The 21028-nt window shown below is 41.1% G+C and overlaps 2 protein-coding genes across 2 annotated transcripts; one reads left to right on the top strand and one right to left on the bottom strand.

The window, feature by feature from the left end:
- Positions 1-3955: 3955 nt before the first annotated feature.
- Positions 3956-10378, top strand: grxcr1a (glutaredoxin and cysteine rich domain containing 1 a). Its single transcript, XM_076103540.1, has 5 exons — positions 3956-4085; positions 4799-6927; positions 8216-8455; positions 8554-8619; positions 10069-10378. The coding sequence occupies exons 2-5, from the start codon at positions 6526-6528 to the stop codon at positions 10246-10248; spliced, it is 888 nt and encodes a 295-aa protein (XP_075959655.1). The 5' UTR covers positions 3956-4085; positions 4799-6525; the 3' UTR covers positions 10249-10378.
- A 2663-nt stretch (positions 10379-13041) lies between these two features.
- slc30a9 (solute carrier family 30 member 9) lies at positions 13042-20460 on the bottom strand. The gene is made up of 18 exons (XM_076103306.1): positions 20318-20460; positions 19932-20062; positions 19638-19832; positions 19394-19441; positions 19157-19256; positions 18819-18911; positions 18632-18714; positions 17968-18026; positions 17562-17629; positions 16761-16919; positions 16494-16629; positions 16363-16402; positions 16196-16267; positions 15666-15773; positions 15369-15534; positions 14868-14997; positions 14654-14767; positions 13042-14534 (listed from the first exon to the last, which is right to left on the bottom strand). The coding sequence occupies exons 2-18, from the start codon at positions 20038-20040 to the stop codon at positions 14490-14492; spliced, it is 1725 nt and encodes a 574-aa protein (XP_075959421.1). The 5' UTR covers positions 20041-20062; positions 20318-20460; the 3' UTR covers positions 13042-14489.
- Between the last annotated feature and the right edge of the window lie 568 nt (positions 20461-21028).

Here is a 21028-nt window from a genome sequence, read left to right as displayed (position 1 = left end):
CCAGAGACAAGCTCTAGAGAGACATTTCACAGCTTCCCCCATCAGTGTGTTACTCTCCTGTCACAAATCTGTTCCAACACGGACCCTCAGTTACCAAAACTAGGACACATTTTAAAAAAAACAATACAAATGCAAATACAAAGAACAAAGCAGCAGCAACGCCGTCTCTGCTGCGTCTGCCTGGCTGTACAGTAAATCAAAGTGTGTTCTCATTCTCACTGCAGTTGAAATGCAAATCACACCGGAGACAGCATTTGTACAGCAGCAGCACCACTGCAGTTGCCTGAGAGAACTGCAGTGTTGCAGACTGTATTACAGGCGGTATGTTTATAATGCGGAGTGTCGATTACACTGGCAGTATGTTTATAAGTGTCCTGCTTATATGTATGTTTTTGTTGTTGTTGTTATTGCTGCCAAACTCCTTGCATATTTTCATATAATATGAACGTTCGTTGGGAGTGATTAAGGCGACTTTTTGGATCCATATTTCCTGTAAAATTAAAATGTATTTACTGTTGTTTGGATGAGAGGGAAATGAGATTATGTGTAGTTTCTGGAAGGCAAATGAGAATTCCCACCTCTTCCAACAATAAGATTCAATATCTTAAGATTTAGGTACGTCCATAATAATAATAAAAAATATGTTATTTTAACAAAAACCCAGAGAGATTGTGTAACTCAGGATTCACCACATCCCAAAATAAGACATTAACACCTAAACATCTCTACGCCTCCTGCTGTGCCTGCTAGAGACACATCTCTCACAAAAAAATTCCCTTTCTTTCTCCCACTCCACCTAATTCAACATCAGCTTTCCACCACGGGGATTTGGCTGGTACAGCTCCCACGGTTGCTAAGCAACAGCGACGAGAAGCCTGCCTCTTCGATAATGTGTGTGTGTGTGTGTGTGTGTGTGTGTGTGTGTGTGTGTGTGTGTGTGTGCGCTGGTTTTAGTGTTTTACAGCAGATCCAGTCCAAACAATGACTCATTCAACCAGCCGTAACAATTTCTACCACTGTCAAAATCTGTGTCAATTACAAACAGTGTTTTTATCAGTTTATTTTTTATCTTTTTTATCCTTATCAGAGTGACCTAAAAAGATTTAATTGATACCAGAGATCACCTTTGTTCTTTTATACGCTATTGCAGAGTAAATATACATGTTGGCAGGCTGTGATTGCAATACAAATAAACAATCCGGCACAAAATACAACACTGACACGAGTTTACAATCAAGTCTTTTTACTTTTATTTGTGTCCACAGCTCGAAATAGCTATTAATAAATAACTGATTGAGATCAGTCCCAGAAATGCAGATACATGTTTAGGTCAGTATAATTCCCATTACCTGCAACCATCAGTCCAATTTTTTAACTCAGCTTTCGTCTTGCAATCCTCTGTTTTCATGTATCAATAAATATTGTATTTCCTCGATTTACTTCTTGTTACTGCTACTTGATTACTCTTTTTTTTGTGAAATATCTCAACAACTATTGCTGGATTGACGTGTAATTTTGTACTGACAGTCATGTAAATGTATACATTGTGATAAATCAGTAATTTGGCAGCAGTGGGTTTGTAACTTCTTGTTCGAAAGGGCTCAGTGGAGTAAAGTCTGGCTCACAACTTCAATCAATCAAAACAGCTCGAAAAAACGATAATGAGCATGACCCTTGAACCTCTTCTGAGCTGCAAACAGCCTCATCCACCGGCCTTTAAAATCCTCACGGTCACCTTCTCTACATCCAACTATGGTGAGTTTGCAGTGTCCTTCAGAGAAAAGTCTGGCAGAATAATAAATGATGATGTTTGTAAGCCCCTGCCTCTGCAGGAAAATACTTTGAGCCACTTTGCTGCTGTTGAGAGAGGAAATACTAAGGAAAGAAGTAATGCAGCTTAAATCCTGCACCAGCTTACTGGATCCTATCCCAGATGCTTTTAAAAGGGTATCGAGTTGACTATAGAGGATTAAGTACCAGCTATTTCCCTTACTGATATCTATCCCATCCTGGAGACTGCTATTGTTAAACCGCTCCTGAATGTAACCTTGGTGCTTTGGTTTGAACAATTTTATAGTATTTCGGTATTTTTCAAATTAAAAGCACTACTAAAACAGCTTGATTAATACATTCACATTCATTTGGCTTTTTATGATCACCACAGCATTGAAACAGCACTTAGGCAACAAAAAAAAATGAAGATGGGATGAGACCATTTCTCCTTTTTCATGCTTTTAGACTCAAGAATGTCTTTGATATTCTCAAAAAAAACACAAATGTGTTCACCCGTGGCTGCAAACGCTTTGAAGTTCAGTTTCTAAATCCTTACCCTGAAAATTGTGTCTCAATCTCTTCAGGATACATTTATCCTGCGCCTTCTCATTTGTGTTATTGATTTTATCATTAATCATCGCTCCTTCTCTTAAGACTGAACCAAACCAGGCTGACGGATGCAGCCATCAGGCCTGCAGCTGCATCCTTCATTCCTCGCCTACAGCTCTCGAGGGAACGATTGGGCAGCTTGACATTTCTCTGTGATTGAATTGCACTCTGCCCCCTTGTGGACGCTGATCCGTAGTCAGGGACTGGGAGGTGGTTTGATGGCCGACCAATCACAAATGGCGAGTCCCTGCAGAGTAATTTCCCTGTGAACCCTGTTCACAATAGTTGATTAACGTGTGCAGATCTTGTCAAACCTGCACAGAGACACATTTCATGGTCCATAAGAGCAAAGTGTTGCATTAAATACCGTGTTCTCTAGATGTGGAGATCAGTCTTATTCTGCTTTATGACAGCAACTCAAAAAATGTACTGAAAATCAGTCATGTTATGAAGTTAACGTACAAATCATGCCGGCAATCTATGAATACATCTGTTTGTTCAATCTGCAGAAAATTAAAACCATTTATCACTCTGCACCGGTTGACTTCTTCCACTCAGTCACAGCCGAGCCAGCGGACAGCAGTGAAATTAGGGAGCGTTAAAGTATTAATCTTTTGAAATTGCTTTTTTAATAGCAGTCGAGGTGGCTGGCGAGGCTACATTAGTGCTACTGATGAGGAGGGCTGAGACATAAGCTCTTTAGGTTGAATAGACTATCACCATCTCAGTGGTCGCTTGTCTAAATGTGCTAAAATGAGATAAAATGGCTGCTTGACTCAACATGGCGTGGGTGTGTTTCACTGAACTCTTGATAAGCATGTCCCGTCCTGTCTTTACAGGAGGTCTAAACAACTTGTTTTCACATAACATCTTATCTTAATTCATCTACTGGAATGTCTTATTCTGGAATAGAACAGCTCAAGAGGTTTTAACTGAAACTGTACGGGGGGAGGGATGATTGAGAAACTGCTCCTCGATGATATAAAAAACTAATTAAAATGAAAATGATATGTTAACACCATGACTGATTTATTCCAATTATAAGAACAGTATGTTCAACTGGCAGGCTGAGTCATATAAGCAGCTTTATCCAGACACTGACTGCCAAATTCAAAACCCAGCACCAGGACTATATAATATAATATAATATAATATAATATAATTTAAAACAATGTCATGTCATATCATATCATGTCATATCATGTAGTATTCAGTATCTTTTTGATCATGTTCTGTGCACAAAAGATAATATTTTATTCCAATTTAAAGTAATTATAGTAATTCTCTCTAACAGAAATAATATTTTTGACAAAATAAGCAACAATCATGGTAAAAGTTTGAAATGTGATATATTTACATCCTTGTTTATTAACTCTGTTTTACCAGGACAGTGTGTGTGTGTGTGTGTGTGTGTGTGTGTGTGTGTAGGTGTGTGTGTTTGAGTGTATCCCCCCAAGGATGCACATACACACATTATACATTCCTGCCAATGGTTTCACACTAATCCACTTATCTACAGGCACCAAGAAAAACAGAAATGCACCAGCAATGCAGCGCAGATGAGGAATGCTATCAAGAACACATGGATTTACAAAGTCCAGGGTCAAAATGGTCAAAATGCTTGGCTTTCTAAATATCTTCTGAGGAAGTGAATGCACTCAACGTGTTTAGACCTCAAGGATACACACACACAATGCTTTCTGGTGAGTAAGACTGAATGTAATCAGAAGTGTTGTTTGTTTACAAGAAAAAAAACAAGAAAAATTCCACTCGGCACGTTTAACTTTATTGCTCAGCATAAGCAAACACAAACATCATCGGTGAGTTTGAGTCAAATGTAAATAAATCCCATAGAAACACATGACATCACCTTTTACCAGCAGAACCTCAGACCAGTGAGACAAGTCGAGATAAAACAGCACAGTGAAATATTGTATTAAATAACCAGAGAATGATGTGTGTTCATGAAGGACTCCCATCATTCACAGTAAGGAGATGATTAAGAAATGTTGTTGAAGGCTGAAGTTAAGTACTCTATCATTACATTTAATGGAAGAAAAAACAGCTAAATAAAATCAAGACGAGATTTAGAAAAATAAAAGGGATTAAGCCACACTCAGCTCCTCAGTTGGTAATTTCAAAGTCTAGACAACCTTATGGCATCTAGCGTTGGCTATCAGCAGCAATGATATACAACGAGCCTTTACATGATGAATAATAGACAGTTTAAAGGAGAGTTAGGGTCACTTTGGACCAATTCGACTTGGAACCAGAGTCAGACTCATAATCTCAGGATGTAAATAAATCTTGACGTATTACACTTCAGCTGGATTTTCTTTAATGATCAGCACGATGTGAGTGACACAAACAGGTGATGATATGCTGTGTGTGTGTGTGTGTGTGTGTGTGTGTGTAGCTCTTAGCTCAGGGGCCAAACTGCAGCACTCAAACAGAGTGCTGCTGTCACCGCTATAAGCTGACGTGTCACATCTCCAGGGAGCTGCTTCATCACCTGTGACGCAAAGGGACACCGAGGCGTCCCTATGGACACGCTGCCGTATTGTGTCACAGTGACATGTCATATGTTCTGCTCCGTGAGGACGCCCAGTGAACACCTGCACTCCCACTTTGGGTGTAGGGCAGTAAGCAGTCGAGGAATATCCACTTACGTCATGCATTCATGTGTTTGAAAGGTGTCCCAGTAAATTGGACTTTACTTTATCACATTACATTACCTAGTGTGAATAACAATAAACACAGTTAAGATGTCACAATGAAAAAGGATTCTACTTTGTTACTAAATTGGAGAACAAATGAGGACCTTGCACTTTTGCTGCTCTTGTCCTATTTGGATAAATACTAGAATCCATTAGCCTACGTTATACTGGTAATGTGTACGATCACATTTAAGTCTAAACATGCTAATTGTTATTTATTATCAAATTAATTTGTGACAAATTCAGTTAAAACGTCTAAAATTGTCAAAAATGTTAGAAAACATATACGCATCAAGCCAAAAACGTAAAAATGTAAAATGTATGGGTGCGGAAAAAAACAAACAGAGTATGTTAAAGAAAATGCATGTAGAAGAATAAAAGGACAAAAAACACAATATAATTTATTTACAAACTTATACACAAAGTTATGTGTAAGAAGTTAAAACAAAACTACAACCAATGCTGTGTTTCCATTTGGATACTTCCGTTAGTACACTTCCATGTAGTACACGATTGTAGCACGTTGTGTACACTATGTACTTACTTGCATTGTGCATGAATTTTGACAGGGTAGTGTTGTCTGAAATCGGACACAGCTGTTGTGCTGTTGAGGAAATTATGATTGCTAACAGCTTTATCGCTTGCGGGGCCAAATAGTGGAGAGGCGTTGTAAATTAGCATTTCACTACAAACACTAAACACATCACATCTGGTCTTTGTGCGTAAATAGTTGCTATAATCCTAATGCTACTGGGATGTCCATACCAAATACACTCAACTAAACTAAATTACAGACTCATGGCTTCTATAATAACCAAATCAAGTTATTATCAAACTGTTGACATTGTTCAGTCTAAACAAAAAATGGCGGATCAACTGACCAACATTGTTTGTGTTGACTAAGGTGTATTTTTTTCAGCCTGTCTGGCTCTTTAAGCATTATCTATGTTTTAAATGAATTACTATCATGTTGGTAAAACAGTGTAACTGTAAATCATGTAACTAAAGCAGAAGCAGTTGTTGCCTCTCCGTGTCGGCTGTCATCTGATCCCAGGAGGGAGAAATGTCTGTTTGTTTGATTAAAGCACACAAATTCAGGCCATTAAAAGTCTTCTGTCAAAGCTTTGGTGAAAACTGTGTAAACTTTAATGAATAATTAATAGACAACTATCACTTTACTGGAGATAAGCTTGCTAGGTTGCCATGGCAGAGATGCATGTATTATTTACTGGCAGTGTGAGTCCGACTGTAAGGCAGCTTACAGGCTCTCAGTCGTTTTTAGACCTGTTCAAACAGCGAGGATTAAACGTGGTAGTAATCCACGGGGGACAAACCGGTGTGCCTTAGCTGCGCGTCTACCTCCGAATGAAAAGAGAGGAGCTACACAGTGGTGTTGTGGACCATGTAATGTGGCAGAGGGTTTGCCATGGAGGGGACGATGCTGGTGGCTGGACAGGAGAAGCCACAGAAGCGGGTGAGGTTCCGCGTGGCTTCGGGGAACAGCGGCCGGGTGCTGAAGGAGATGTTCAAGGATGAGGGGCCTTCAGACTCCCTGGATTCGGACTGCACCAGCAGCTCTGACGCAGAGCGAGCCAGCACCCCCTCTACGAGTGGAGAAGGACACCTGTATGGATACCTGGGCTCCGAGCTGGACGACAGCGAGTGCGAGCCGGACAACCTGCTCATGTACGCCGCGGGGGCCACCAAGGACTGGATGTTCACCACCAAGAGGGTCAACATACTCAGTAAAAATGGCACCGTGAGAGGGGTCAAGCACAAAGTCAGCGCAGGTCAGACGCTGTTTGAAAACCTTCCCAATTCCAACAGTGTAAGTACATCTGACAGGGCCTAGTTTCATCTTATTGTTTGATACAATCTAAAATATAACACCAGTTCCCATCAGTGTCGTGTCCGTCCTCAAGTCTAGTTACAGGTAGGAGAAACTCGAAGGCGTAAGACTGGAATAAAAGCTCACAATAGAGAACAAGCTCACAGACCAATTAAAGATTAATGATGCATTTCGTTAAGTGTTTCAAGAGAAACTAATCAGGTTAATGAATTCCAGCCACTTTCTAGTATCCCTGCCGGAGACGTGTTTTTGTATTCTGAGGTAACTCTTTGGCTCGTGTGCTGATGCAAAGGAGATGTCGAGGGTCACTTCGAAGAGGCCGTTTGCAACAACGTCTTTACTTTTACCTGCAATAGCTTTCATTAAAAACATGACATGTTGATACATTTTTTAAGTTTCTTTACAGTAAATTGATTTCCAAACTCTGTTGAAATAAATAGTAACCAGAGGCTGTCTGGAAGAGAGGATGAGCACACTTAAAAGTATAAAAATCTTAAAAGGTGATGCGAAGAACACATAAATGGTTAAATCACTTTCTAATGAGCCACCTCATATGAAGGGATTATAAATGATAACCTCCAAACACAAGGCCGAGGAGGGGATTAGATGCCATATTTAGGATCTGCTTTGGTGAAATCCTGGCTTCACCTTGACAAACTGTTCATCATATTAAAGCACAAAGCCTCACAATTCTTAATCATTTGAAGCATTTTAAGATCCCAACGGTTGCTTGAATTGTAACAGGGCTGCTCAGAGAACACAACAGTAATATCGTCTCTTTTTTTAAAAACTTTTATTTCAATGAAAATGTATCTTTGTGCTTCAAATGTTGGATCAGTGTTATTTTTGACTAATTCTGACTTTTTGATAGTAAACCTTAAAGAGTTCCCTTTAAGGAGAGCCAAGCATCACGACTGTGTTCAAAACCGTTCAAGAACAGGAGTTTCTCATTTTCAGCATATGAACAAAAATGGGTTTTTATGAATCAGTTAAAAGCCATTTTTAAGAGCAACGTTTGAGTCTCTACCTTTTCACAATTAGAAAAGTGGTACCAGATACAAGAAATGTTACTATTACACAAGAGTGGAAATATCATCATATAAATTTAAGCTGATATCTCTTGTACATATACTGAAATTTGACATCTTTATTTTTTCCAGCTGGGAGGCATTGTTTTATCTCTGCATAGTACATTTGATCTTTTTTCAATAAAAACACAAAAAATAACTTTGTAACTGCAATAACGATTGTTTTTACTTCCTCTTAGTTGGAGTTAGCTCTTGAATTTGGACGAATAGTGATCTACACTACGAGTTTCCGTGTGGTGAGGACAACATTTGAGCGCTGCGAGCTGGTCCGGAAGATCTTCCAGAACCACAGGGTGAAGTTTGTGGAGAAGAACATCGCCCTGGACATCGAGTACGGGAAGGAGTTGGAGGAGCGGTGCAAACGAGTGGAAGAACCTCCCTCGTTACCTGTGGTGTTCATTGACGGACACTACCTCGGGGTCAGCTCTAATTCTTCACTCCTGTCTAATGACATCTGAGGTCAATATCTTGCACATGCACACACTGAGCTCACTGAATATTGAATTATGTTTTTCAGGGTGCTGAGAAAATTCTAGGTATGAATGAATCAGGAGAGCTTCAAGATCTTCTGATGAAAATCGAGGTTTGTTTTCACAGTGTTTGCATTGAAAATGAATAATTAATGGCAGTAAAAACTGATGATTTTCCTGTGATTCAGGTTAAGTCAACCGCTCGATTTGACACGAGGTCTTTAATTGATTGCGTGTTTCACTTGTAGCACGTATGTTAAAGAATAAGATAACTTCATAAAGTCATGATGAATTAACGCTTTGTGGTCACTGAAGATGAACACTGTGCAAACAGGAGCAGTCATTTCCCCTCACCAGTCGTGTCATCAATAAAACACGAGCAAACTGCAATGTAAAAGATGCATGCACATCAATAAGCGGCCATCAATAATGGAGGGCGTGTTATTGATTCTGCCTCCAACACATTTGTCCAAACACACCAACGCTTTGGCTCATCGCTCGGTGGTACAAACCGAGGTTCTGTAAATGATTTCTGTTTCTCACTGGGCTGGTCTGTCACACGAGAACTGGCCTTTTCTTCGGGCCTTGGTTGTAATTTAGACCCAACAAGAGTCGTCCTAAGTGAATACAAAGCAGTGTTATGACATTTAAGTCATGCATTCCAGTCTCTGCGGGCTATTTAAAAAAAAAGAAATATGCAGCTCTGAAAGGTCATGCATACACTAATCAGTCCAGAACTGGCCTGCAACGTGGCTTTAGTGTGTTTACATCTGCAGAGTTGAAATTTGTGATTAGAGGTTTTTGTTACACATTTTGGGAGATACACTTTATTGTCAATAGTTGGATGAGAAGATTGATCTTTTTAAAATAGCTTTTGTATTAATGTTGACTGATGTGGATTTATTTTAAATAGCAGCAATGGTGCCTTTGCAGCCATCTGCAGACAGTTTGTTGTACTTCTTTTTTTGCCAAGTTGGAGATATCATCACTGTCTGAAATTCCCAATATTGTCGACTCGGAATTACAACCCGGAGGATGACGTGAACTGTTACACTGACTAAGTTGCTCCTAATTATTGTCTAAATGATCAGAAGTAAACACAGCATGTGTCAGACTTTTGTTGGGGGCAGTGACTTTCGGAAGTCTCTGCTGCACCCGGCCAAGAATTTTTTTTTTTTACGGATAAAACAAAGTGTATACGACGTGTTGATGAGTCAGCTTTGGAGGTGTTGGTATGTGGATTTTTCTGACTTTGGATAAAGTCAGACTAAGTGTTTTCCCGTTTCCAGTCTTTATGCTAAGCTAACGTATACGCGAGTGGTATTGATCTCCTCATGTAACTCTAAACAAAAAAAGAGTATTTCCCAAAATATCAGATTATTCTTCAAAGTTTTAAGTCAGCCATTTGTGCCAAATTAAGCTCAGCTAATATGTTGTATCTCCAAACATGTGGCTTTAGGAAGACAAAGAAACCAGCCCTGTTTTGTAGACATTTAAGGTGTCAGTATTAAATGTTGGCTATCTTATCTGGAATGTGAATATGTATCTATCCATGTATCTAGAGGGTACAGCAGCCCCAGACGTGCCAGACCTGTGGGGGCTTTGCCTTCATCCCGTGCCCAATGTGCCATGGCAGCAAGATGTCCGTGTTTCGCAACTGCTTCACGGATTCCTTCAAAGCCCTCAAGTGCACTTCCTGCAACGAGAACGGCCTGCAGCCCTGTGTGAGCTGCAGCCACTGAGGATGTTACGTGCCTGAGCCAACATCCTTTACGCAGGACCTTCAGCTGGACTGTAACACAGGCAGTGAAATGAAACACAGCAGGACTCTTCCTCCATGGCCATTGTTAGCAAAGAAAAAATACATTTGTAATAAAAATCTGTGACTTTGTGGATCTGGTGTTGCTGGTCTGGTAAATCTCTATAATTCATGACAAGAATGTGTTAATATTTTATGAGCTTATTACAAAATTCTCATTGATAGGTTTCTGTAAACACGTCTGCCTACTAAGGAGCCGTGAACTAGTTTCACCCGAGGTCAACTTAAGCTTGTTATTCATTAAGTGACAATGCTCTCATTACTAATACCATATCAGAGAGAGTTAAGGATGACGGAGACAAAGGACAGAGAGGGGAAGTAAAAGGGCTCAGTTTGCATGAAACTTGACCTTTGTTCACGATTGAGCACCAAACATCATTGAAACCTCACATAAAACTTTCAAAATGTAAGATTGGTTTTAGGTGTATGAGGTGTAATAAACTGGCAACTGAGTGTTTATAGGACAGAATGAAGAAGACAAATTGAAATACAAATAAATCGAGGGAATCAAACACATTCAAACCTTTTAATAGCACATAATATATTTCTGCTACATAGATCTGAAATGATAAGTTGATTGAAAAAAGAAAAAGGCATCGATTTTGATAATCGATTAATCGTTGAAGTCATTTTTCCAGCAGAAATCCCCCAGTTTCCGCTTCTCAACTGTGAGGATTTGCTGATTTTCTTTGTCTCTTGTTTGTGATGTAAACTGAATATCTCCAAATGATGGCTGGACAAAAAAAAAAGACATTTGAAGATGTCACATTTGGGGCAATTTGTAATTGTGAGGAATTTGATGATTGTTTTTTCTGAGATTTTATAGACCAAGCGATTAATCGATAATGAAAATCATCATCGGTTGCAGTAGATCACTACACTCCCAAACAATAACCTTTTCAGAAGAAACCCCAGTTTCTGCCTCTCCTTTTAAAAACAATCCTTGTTATCCTGCAGCAAATTTTAACTTTTTCTTCATCAAGATGGTTCTCAAACGATTCTGGAAATAGCTTCAGAACAGCAGTAGGTTTTCAAAGATTTTAATAGGAAAATGGAGACGCTTAGCTCAGAGTACAGATGGGTTCATCCAGAAGCAGCATGCGATGTGACTAATTGGTTCAATAATGTATTGGCTGCACAGGGATTGAGGTTTGCATTGAATAATTCAACCCAAAGAGACCTCCATGTGCTCCAGTTTTCTTCAGCCTCACAAAAAAAAAAAGAGCAATGCATTTCATGTTTTTGACGACATCAGCATGAAAATCAAGACAAATCACTCAAATCACCAACGATCCTCACACGCAATCCTCGCCGTTCAGTGTTTTCCACACATGATGTCATTTGTTGGCTGCCATCCAAAGGGTCAGAGAAACGCAGCGCCCGAGCAGCTCAGCTCTCTATGCTGTCATAGCCCTGTACAATGCTGCTTGAACATGATTAGACAAGGCAGCACTGTAAAGAGGCTAAAAGCGTAGAGCAGTGTGATGGTGATCATCCGCCACGAAGACCTTTGCTGCCATCAAACACTACCTGGCTCGTTCTAGATGCTCCTGCACCTGTGATTGAAACGGCAACAAAATCGGTTATTTAGGAGAAAGAAAATAGGAAACAAACGGTGCGTAAAGCAAAAAAAAAAAAGGTTGAGGGTTTTCTGCATTGCTAATGGGAGATGATTACATCCCTGCACAAAATCTCATTTCTTTAATTCAATTCCGCACCGAGTGGTAATGGGGTTTGGGTTTTTGTAACCGCAGGCTTGTGGTGATGAAGGGGGAGGTTGCATGAAAATCTGAGACCCCAACTGTGCTGGTTTACTGCGCCCCCTTCTGTGGGCTGCCGGAGACAAGAAATATTAGAGGATGCATCGAATATTATCACAAAAACAACCACATCTGCTTTCCATCTGCTCACAAAACAAACCAATGAACAATACTAAAACTGATGCGATGCGCGGAAGGATTGAAGATGTGTGTGGTGATCTCCAGACGTGACGCGTCTCGAAGCATGTTTTTTATATAATAATGAGCCTAATCAGCCTCAAGATCTGCTTCTTCTTCTTTCTTTCTTTTTTTTAAATCAACGTGCACAAGCGACCGTTTCTTTCTCTGCGGAGGGGAGACATGAAAGGAAACACGATGGGCAGCGGCTCTGGCACAAGTGATCTTGGGAATGGTATGATGAGACATGACACCGATATGCGCGCAACACCCAAAAAATGTGAAGACAACATTCAACGGTCTAAAAACCTGCAATGGCGTTTGTCCGCATTGTCTCCGCTCTCCGGGCTCGGCGAGATATTATTTCAGTCGAGTAGTCTAGCGTGGGTCCAGCCGCGATGCTGTGCGTAATGTTTTGAACGGTCGGTCAATGCGCAGACTGGTTGGAAATGATGTTTTTATTGACGTCAGCGTGCAGGCTAGTCCCCCCCCTCCCCTCCCTTCTCTCTCATCCACACAACTGCACCATCTAATGGACTTGGGTTTACATCCCAGTCAACCATCTGAGCTTTAAACAGGAAATAAGCCTTCAATCAAAGAAGAAAGGAACAATGTTCCTCTTTAGTGTTCCAGATGCGTTCAGGTCTTCTTTAATGCATCCAAGAGTCATTGTTTTGGGGTAACAATCCACACACAAGACATGTTGAGAAGTGTTGTGCTCCGTAATGAAGCAGTTCTGACATGCAATCCGACACACAAGACAGAAAATGAAAGCAAAATTATTTAATAAATTATTTCAAATTTATTCCAACTCCTTCAGCAGCGGCGACATTGTTACAACCGAGGGGGGAAATATTATTACACTATTAACACCTTCAAAAATATATATCCAACCTCCCAAATGTCTCCTCCCCCCCCCCCCCCCCCCCCCTCCTGAAGCAGAGTAACATGTTTAACAGGCAGGTGTGCTCCAGCTGTGGCTGACTAAAGTAAATGCAGAATGAAAACCAAAAAGCACAGTTTGACAATGATTATTCAGCAGAAACAGAGTAGGAGATAATTCACTTGATAATTTGATACACATACTGTACAGGCCAACATCCTGACTGATTAAAAACCTGGTTGAGAGGGGGGGGGGGGGGGGCTGGTCCAAACATCATCATGGACCACATAATTACACCCGGGCGCTTGCATCGTCATACAATCAGTCACCTGCTGATCAGCTGCCAGACCTCACAAGACAAAGTTACTAAATTTGGAGACCATCAGAGTTTGGAGTGTGAAGCTGGCAGAGAGAGAGAGCTGTGACGTGAAAGAGAGGGGTGCCACTTTGTATAAAGAGCAACATGTCCAATAAATGGTAAATGAATACATTTGTAAGTTAGACTTTCGACTTGTCTATGTATCGACTTTACAGGACAACACCCTGTTTCCTAATATCTAGTTTTTGCATAAGCTGATGCTCATTAGCGCTTCTGCATTCGTTCACTCTTCAACTCCAGCATACAATCAAATGAAAAGTCTTAACACCGTTTAATTCGGTTTTTTTAAACCCTGTAATAGAAATAAAATCGATTCATCACAGACTGTGTTGTAAGAGGACCTGCAGCAGCATCGCGCCGTCTTCAGTTCCTCCGTTGTAACTTTAAAATAAAAACATCTACTTTGTCTCGCAGTTAAACCTGGTTTGAATATGTAGCTCTCAGGTCTCCTTCGTACTAACGGAGGAAACACCGTCACTGTGGTTCAAGCATCACATTAAAGTAAAGTACACATCTAGTAAATGATACTGGTCCTGTTTGGAGATTGTGTTTCTGAAGCAGTCTTGTTTTCAACCGAACACAAACACATTGATGGAGGAATGAGAGTTCAAAACGACCCCGAGACTAAACGGTCACGTACGTTTGTGACCAGAGGTTTTAATTTCTCTTACAATTTCAGGCGACTAATGACAGTTCTTAAGTCTTCAGCCAGAAACACTCACACTTGAATGTGAAAGTGGATCTCTGGCAGGTCGAAAACTCTCGGCTAAAGATCATTGATCATCGCCCAAACACTGTCCTCCACTACGGTTGTGGACTATTCTACTGTAAGACTTGATGAGTTGTGCAGAGACGGAGGTTTGTTTTGTGGTGGTCAGGGTGGAAGGCAGATAGCGGAGGCAGGCTTGGCCCTCCTTCCGTCTTTCACTCTTCTTTTCATAGCAGGATGTTCCCTCAGCTCGTCATTATAGTATCTCCAAGTCTACATGACGAACCTCTGGGTTACGTTGCTGCAGAGGAACAAAACACGGTTACATACACATCTGTCTTTGCTGTGCAAATAAATCCCAGTAAACAGATATAACACCACCATCCTGAAACAGTAAAAACTGGTACAACGTTCAAGAACCTTGAGTTCTTTCTCCAAGCGGTCCACCTCGGCCCCCAGAGTGTCGATGATGTTCTCCCCGTGTTTCAGCATGAAGCTCTCCAGCTCCTCGGGGGTCTTCACCAGCTGAATCTCCTGCAGACACACAAAAGCACACACTTAACTTAAGTAAGTGCAGATAAAGGTAAGCAATGCAGATGCATTTCTTTTTTTTTTAAAGACCACATGAACTTACATTGAGGATTTGGTCGATGTCTTGTTTTTCCAGATAAGACCGTGTCACCACTCGGCCATCAAAGTCAACCTCAGCCTTGAAGCGCACTTTGCTCAATCCCAGATCGGTGGCCTTCACATCGTGGATGGCTCTGCTCACAATAAAATAATCATACTTTAAACTCGGTCAGAGAACAAAACATCGTTACTTGATACTTCAGTGGATTCCCCGCTTCAACACGATGTGTTTATAAAGTCATGTGAATGACGTACTAACCGGTTCAAAGACCACAACGTTTATATCTTAAAGTAAAGTGTGTTCATGTTCATGTTGTGACCGAGGCTTTAAACTAGACCACAGTGTACAGCTGGCCCTGAAGACGGTTGCATGTAAGGACTAGTAAATACCAGATGGTCTATTTAAAGCCCGAGTGTTGTCCATCAACATCAGTATGTTACATATTCACAGCCGTGGAGGTGTGTGTGTGTGCACCAGAGTGTGTGTGTCTGTTCATTAGCTGACCTCACTGCGGGGTCGTTCTCCAGGAACTCGGTAAGCTTCTGCACGCGCTCGGGCTGTATGGAGCGACCCAGCAGAGCCTCGGTGTTGGTGTAGATGAGGAAGGCCGAGACGCTGCCCAGCAACGTGCCCACGCCGAGAGAGCCCAGGCTGTCGAAGTGAGGGTTACCTGGGAGCACACGGGCCGAGGGACAAAGGAAAAGAATCTGGATCATTGCCCACGTTGACTTAAGATAATAGAATAGAATAAAACTGAATGACCCCAATACTCCAACAATGTCTCCAGGCCTCCGTGTTTACCCGTGAGTGAGGTGAGCCCCATGCAGCTGGCAGCCATGATGACTCCTAACACAGCAGCAGTATCCTCCAGCAGCACGACATTAGTACTGGGGTCTCGACTTTGCATTACTGCACACAAAAAACAACACAAAACCACATTTACACCGGAACCTTCAAGCAGCATGACACCAATTTGGGATTTATCTACATGACATTTACATTTGTTGTCAGATATGCTCTTTGGTAGCATGATGGCTGATTTGACTTCCTTCACAATATGCAAATGAACTTGGCCTGAATGACACCGTCTGTGTGCAATGACAGAAAACACCTGGTTTAATTTAACTACGGAGGTACAGATGGATCCATATTAAACTGATCCTGATTGTCTAAACAGTAACGTCTGTTCATCCAAGGAGAGTTTCTTCCATTTTTTTCCTTAAGGATTTATGGAGATAACCGTTAAGTAAACTGCTATCTGAGCGCTACAGATTCATTGTAATGTCAGGTGCATCATCAATTAATAACATACATATTTCAGTTGTACATACCATATTCATAAAAAGACACTCCATGTAGCTGGGCGCTCCTCTTTATCTCATTGACAGCTACTAGTAACGTTGCTGAGAAACACAAATACAAAGAGATGCTTCAGTACAAAACGCTACGTAAATTCAAAATGTCCTCAAAGATCTGGAGCTTCATGTTTATAAACTACCTCCTTCAGACACCAGAGAGCCCGCCAGAATACAGTAGGCCTGAAACACAGAAACGTGACGTGTTGGATCATCATCATCCTTCATATATATATATCCGATACCACACAGACGAGTCAAAACAGACACTCACCCAAAGCAAAGACTCAATGGGCGCTGGGTGCAGCAATCCCATGATGCCATGGTACCAGGAGAGGCCGGCTCCCATCATAAAGATACCCACTCCACTGATGAGGGAGGCGATGTAGCGCATGTTGGTGAAGCCGTACCTGGACAAGACAAACGGTCTCTGTTACAGCTGACGGTCATTTTAATAAAACCAACGACTAGTTTTCACCCTTCAACAACATTTAAGCCAACCGTTGTTTTGTTGGTGTGATAGTGTGATGCTGGTGCTTACGGGTGGCCGGCATCCGGGTTGCGGACAGACTGGCTGATTCCCAGAGCGAGCAGGGCCTGGTTGCAGGTGTCGGCCAGAGAGTGGATGGCCTCTGAGAACATGCTAGCTGATCCAGTGTAGACCCAAGCCAGGAGCTTGAAGAAGAAATTCAGCCCATTGCTGAGGAACCAGAAAAACGAGTGGATCAAGCACTCAAACGGCAATAAAAAGGTTAATAATAATAATAATAACTTTCATTTTAAAGCACCTTTAAAAAGCAGAGCTTACAAAGTGCTTTGACGGACAAATAAACAAAAATAAAGCCGAACAAAAGCAAGACAAACCAAGGTCAAATTCAAACACTGATAAAACAGCACAATAGATGAAATAATAAAACCAATCGATACAACAACAACAAACTAAATAAATAAATAAATAAATAACTCAACTTTTTTCTGTTTATTGCAAAGTATTTGAGCTTTTCTGTGTTGATGCTCCTGAATCACTGCATTATTACTTCAGCTGGACCTCTCCTCTACTTGGGACATCACTTTTGAATCCAAACTAAGTGAAGTAGAGACTTCATGTGACTGCACATGTTCTCTAACACAATCACTCTAATCTAATAGGCTACAGGACATGTGAGGTCCCACGCAGCTCCCAATTCAGATTTTCATATCTTTACTAATAAAAACTAGACAGTGCAGGGGATGTTTTAGTTAATTAATCGGTCCTCACCACGGCATCTCCATCAAGTAAAGAACGACATTACAACAAAACCAATCAGCAGTCAGGAACAAGGGCGAGAGAATCTAAACTTACATGCAAATAGCGACCATGACCACCTTCCCCGGCCCTTGTGAGAAAGTCGCCCTCTGGACTGATCGAGGCTTCGTGGAACAAAGAAAAAGCAAAGTGAAGTTCCACAACCGACCGTTGATTTATTAAACACACATGATTGGGAATTTACAGCTCTGTTGCTTACATGACAATATGCTACAGTTGATGTTATCTCATGAATAATACTCAAAAACAAACCAGAGTACAGAATATACCGTGACATACCAGAGAGGCGTAGAACAGTATAGTATTAAAATAACATCACTGTACACTAAAGAGGACACAAATACAGCTTTTATGTCCACGTTCTCTTTCACATTTAAAACATGACGTGGTCGTATTGATCGTATAATCAAACAAAAGGACAGGCAAAAATAAAAGTGCTCACCTTCGTGTTTCCCCAAAAGTCTTTGTATTCCTTCAACAACTGTTGATTCCGAAAAACATCTGGAGGTCAACAAACAAGAGATGCAAACAGACCAAAGAATTAATAACAGCTGAGAAACAAATCAGGTAAGTTGTACAAATATTCACAATGTTTCTAGTTGGGCTCAGTTTTCACATTTTAGGAAACAAACTGATTCGAGAGTTGGATGAGAAGATTAACACTCTTAGCTATAGCTATATAGATATAGATAGCCTATATCCTCCCAGCACCTCGATAGCTCTGTCACATGACTTTATATTGTGTTTGTTTAATCTGTACAAAAGTCAAAGTAGAAGACAATCCTCGGTGTTACAGGAGGTTATGTGTGAGGCTACTTTTTGGCTGCGAGCTGTGACTTCACTCAGCAGCTACGTGGCAGCTAATCAGAGCCAAGAAATAGTCCGGCACAAAAAATATATAATTTATTTTACATTTGTGTTCTGAACTCAGGCCAGCTGTTTCCAGAGTTTCTGCTAAGTTAAGCAAACCTGCTGTTGTATAGTATGAACGTGGTTTTAATCTTCTCATCAAACTCTGTGGCAGAAAGCGAAAAGACAAGATATTCCGTATTATTGCATGTTGTTCACACAGATTCACAACCAGCCAGAGAATAATAAACACCTACTCTCTATGTACTCTCGCTCCACTTCTTTCCTGAGATTTCTCTCTCGGGCTAGAGCCTCTTGGCTTCCCCATACCTCCAGTGCTCTAATTGTCACAGAGATAAATAAACAGTCAATAAACGTTGAAGAACATATCAATACAGAATTGGTGATTTACGCAATCATTTGTTTCAAGGATGTATGACTAACTTGGTTTCCACGTCTGACCGCAGGAAGACGGTGAACGCCTCTGTGTCGTCGTGAGGGCTGCGTCTCCTGATCTTTCGAAGCTGTTCCAGATCACTGTGAACGTAGAATGAGAAGGTAAGAAAAAGATTTCGGAAGACCCGAGTTAATCAGCGTTAGGCAATCTTATACCAGCTGATTACAACGGCATGTTCACTTATTAACTAGAAGGAAATTGAGCTAGCACTGAACGTGGTTACAGCGAACAGAGGAGCATTCAGTACTAATCATTCAGTATGGGGACATATAGTTTAGTGATGCATATATCAAATGAAACAGTGAGTTTGGGGATCAGGAGGTACCTTGGTTTGAGGCAGAACTCATTCATGGCTCTGACTGCCGTGATGAAGTTGTTCTTAGTGTACTTGGCTCCATATTCCCTTTTCTTCAGCACGGCCCGAACTGCATATTACAACAGAGGGAAACTATGAAATACAGTTTTTCATCCGCATTCATTAGTCCTCCTCATAGTGCAAGTGAATCAAAAGTGAGGCACAGAGTCTGTTTCAGGTGAAGCATGCACAAATGTTGATCAGTACCTTTCACTTGAATTGTCTCAGTCTTCGTCAGCCCCTGAGAAGTTGGACCTGTGAGAGCAAAGATTTAAATGGACTATTGATGAAATATTTCCCGGTGCTTAGGGTGTGAGGGCGCGCAATAACGACTGCTTTAGCAGTTTTAACAGGGGAAAATTGTAAAAAAATGAATGTACACAAGACAATGGCACACCAAACTCCAAGATCAGATGACAACTTCTGCAGTATTTTGACATTTTAAAGTCACCTATTGAAGCTGGGGTGGCTTTTACAGCAGACAGGACGTTTTCCGCTGATGGAGCATCACCGGATGCTGATTTTGGGGGTCCATCGTCACTGCTGCCAGAGGTAGAGTAGTACTGCACCTTTCCCAGCCCTAGAGAAGCAACCCGACAGTCTGGAAGGCTGAACCACAGGTTGTGTATGCCTCCGCTCTGCCAACCTGTGCAACAGAATGTAGGACAACAGGGTTTGAGAGAGTAGAAGAAGCCTAAATGTGTAACACGTCCCGGTACATCACGTCGATATTAAGAGTCCTCACCGTAGCACAGCTGGTTGAACCTCGGGGACAGCTGAGAGAGAGGCGCCCGGTGCTGCAGGGAGACCCTGCAGAAGACGTGCCACGGTCTGTGGGCGAGGCTGGGGAACATGCTCGGTACCGGAGTGAAGGATCTTTGCGACACAAATGGCACACCGGTTATGTTAGCTTGTCAACTTAACCCACTTCAGACAGATTAACACCAAGACATCGCCTCTCAACCTACGTGCCGGCTAACACCACTACGGAGCCACTCAGTTGGCTAGCTAGCTAGCTACATAACATCGTCAGCGGCCGCCTAAAGTAACACGTTCTGTGTAACATGTTTACACGAAGCAACTGAATGTCGCGTACATTTGAGATAAAGTCAATAAAAAAAAAGCCAATACCTTTCTATTGTGAGGTTTGTGCTGCATAATCTGTGTCCATTTTGAGAATCTATGGTCAAACTGACTGGACGAGATCTGTGACACACGAGTGACGTCGGCGCTCTTCTCGCGAGAGTTTAGTCGGGTCTGTCATGTCGACTAGTATCGCGATATTTTGTAAACCAAACAAGGTCATTTATTTTATTTCACTTTTTTGACAGTCATCAAACTAAATCGTATTCTGTTCAGAATAAAAGTTAAAAGTTAATTGGATTTTAAATATCTTTAAAATACATTATTTAAAAAGAATAGATTACATGAGTCCTGCACTATAAATCTTATTGTAGTAAAAGTACGCAAATGTCAGCAAAATCCACAATAAGTACCACAAGTAAAAATACTAATCGTTATGCAGCAGAATGGACTGTCAGGGAAATTTTAAATCTATCACATATTGATTTGTTAACATCCAATCACAATTTTAGTCTTGTGTAAATGGTTGACATGGACTACATTTCAATTACTTTATATCATGTTAGGAAGTTTAATCTTAGTTATATGTACATCATATGTTTTGTATGTAAAAATCCCTCTCAACTGTTAAGCATCTAATAACTTTGGCTGTCAAAGAAATGTAGTAAAAAAATAGTATCTTTTGAACCGTTTGCGAGTACAATATATAGTCAGATAATGGAAATAGATCCACCACACTATTGCATCTGGACAGTATGC

This window comes from Anarhichas minor, unplaced genomic scaffold (genome assembly GCF_050575085.1).
Source record: "Anarhichas minor isolate MPS153535 unplaced genomic scaffold, ASM5057508v1 ptg000028l, whole genome shotgun sequence".
Classification (NCBI taxonomy): domain Eukaryota; kingdom Metazoa; phylum Chordata; class Actinopteri; order Perciformes; family Anarhichadidae; genus Anarhichas; species Anarhichas minor.
The sequence above is the reverse complement of the archived record's forward strand: the minus strand, read 5'-3'. Positions and strand labels throughout refer to the sequence as shown.

Excerpts from the sequence above, each read along its gene's own strand:
- grxcr1a (XM_076103540.1), top strand. The coding sequence starts at position 6,526 with ATGGAGGGGACGATGCTGGTGGCTGGACAGGAGAAGCCACAGAAGCGG. Across the intron at positions 8,456-8,553 it reads TTGACGGACACTACCTCGGG|GGTGCTGAGAAAATTCTAGG; the intron begins GTCAGCTCTAAT and ends TATGTTTTTCAG. Across the intron at positions 8,620-10,068 it reads ATCTTCTGATGAAAATCGAG|AGGGTACAGCAGCCCCAGAC; the intron begins GTTTGTTTTCAC and ends CCATGTATCTAG.
- slc30a9 (XM_076103306.1), bottom strand. The coding sequence starts at position 20,040 with ATGTTCCCCAGCCTCGCCCACAGACCGTGGCACGTCTTCTGCAGGGTC. Across the intron at positions 17,630-17,967 it reads ACTTTTGGGGAAACACGAAG|CCTCGATCAGTCCAGAGGGC; the intron begins GTGAGCACTTTT and ends TGTTCCACGAAG. Across the intron at positions 14,998-15,368 it reads GAGAACGACCCCGCAGTGAG|AGCCATCCACGATGTGAAGG; the intron begins GTCAGCTAATGA and ends TATTGTGAGCAG.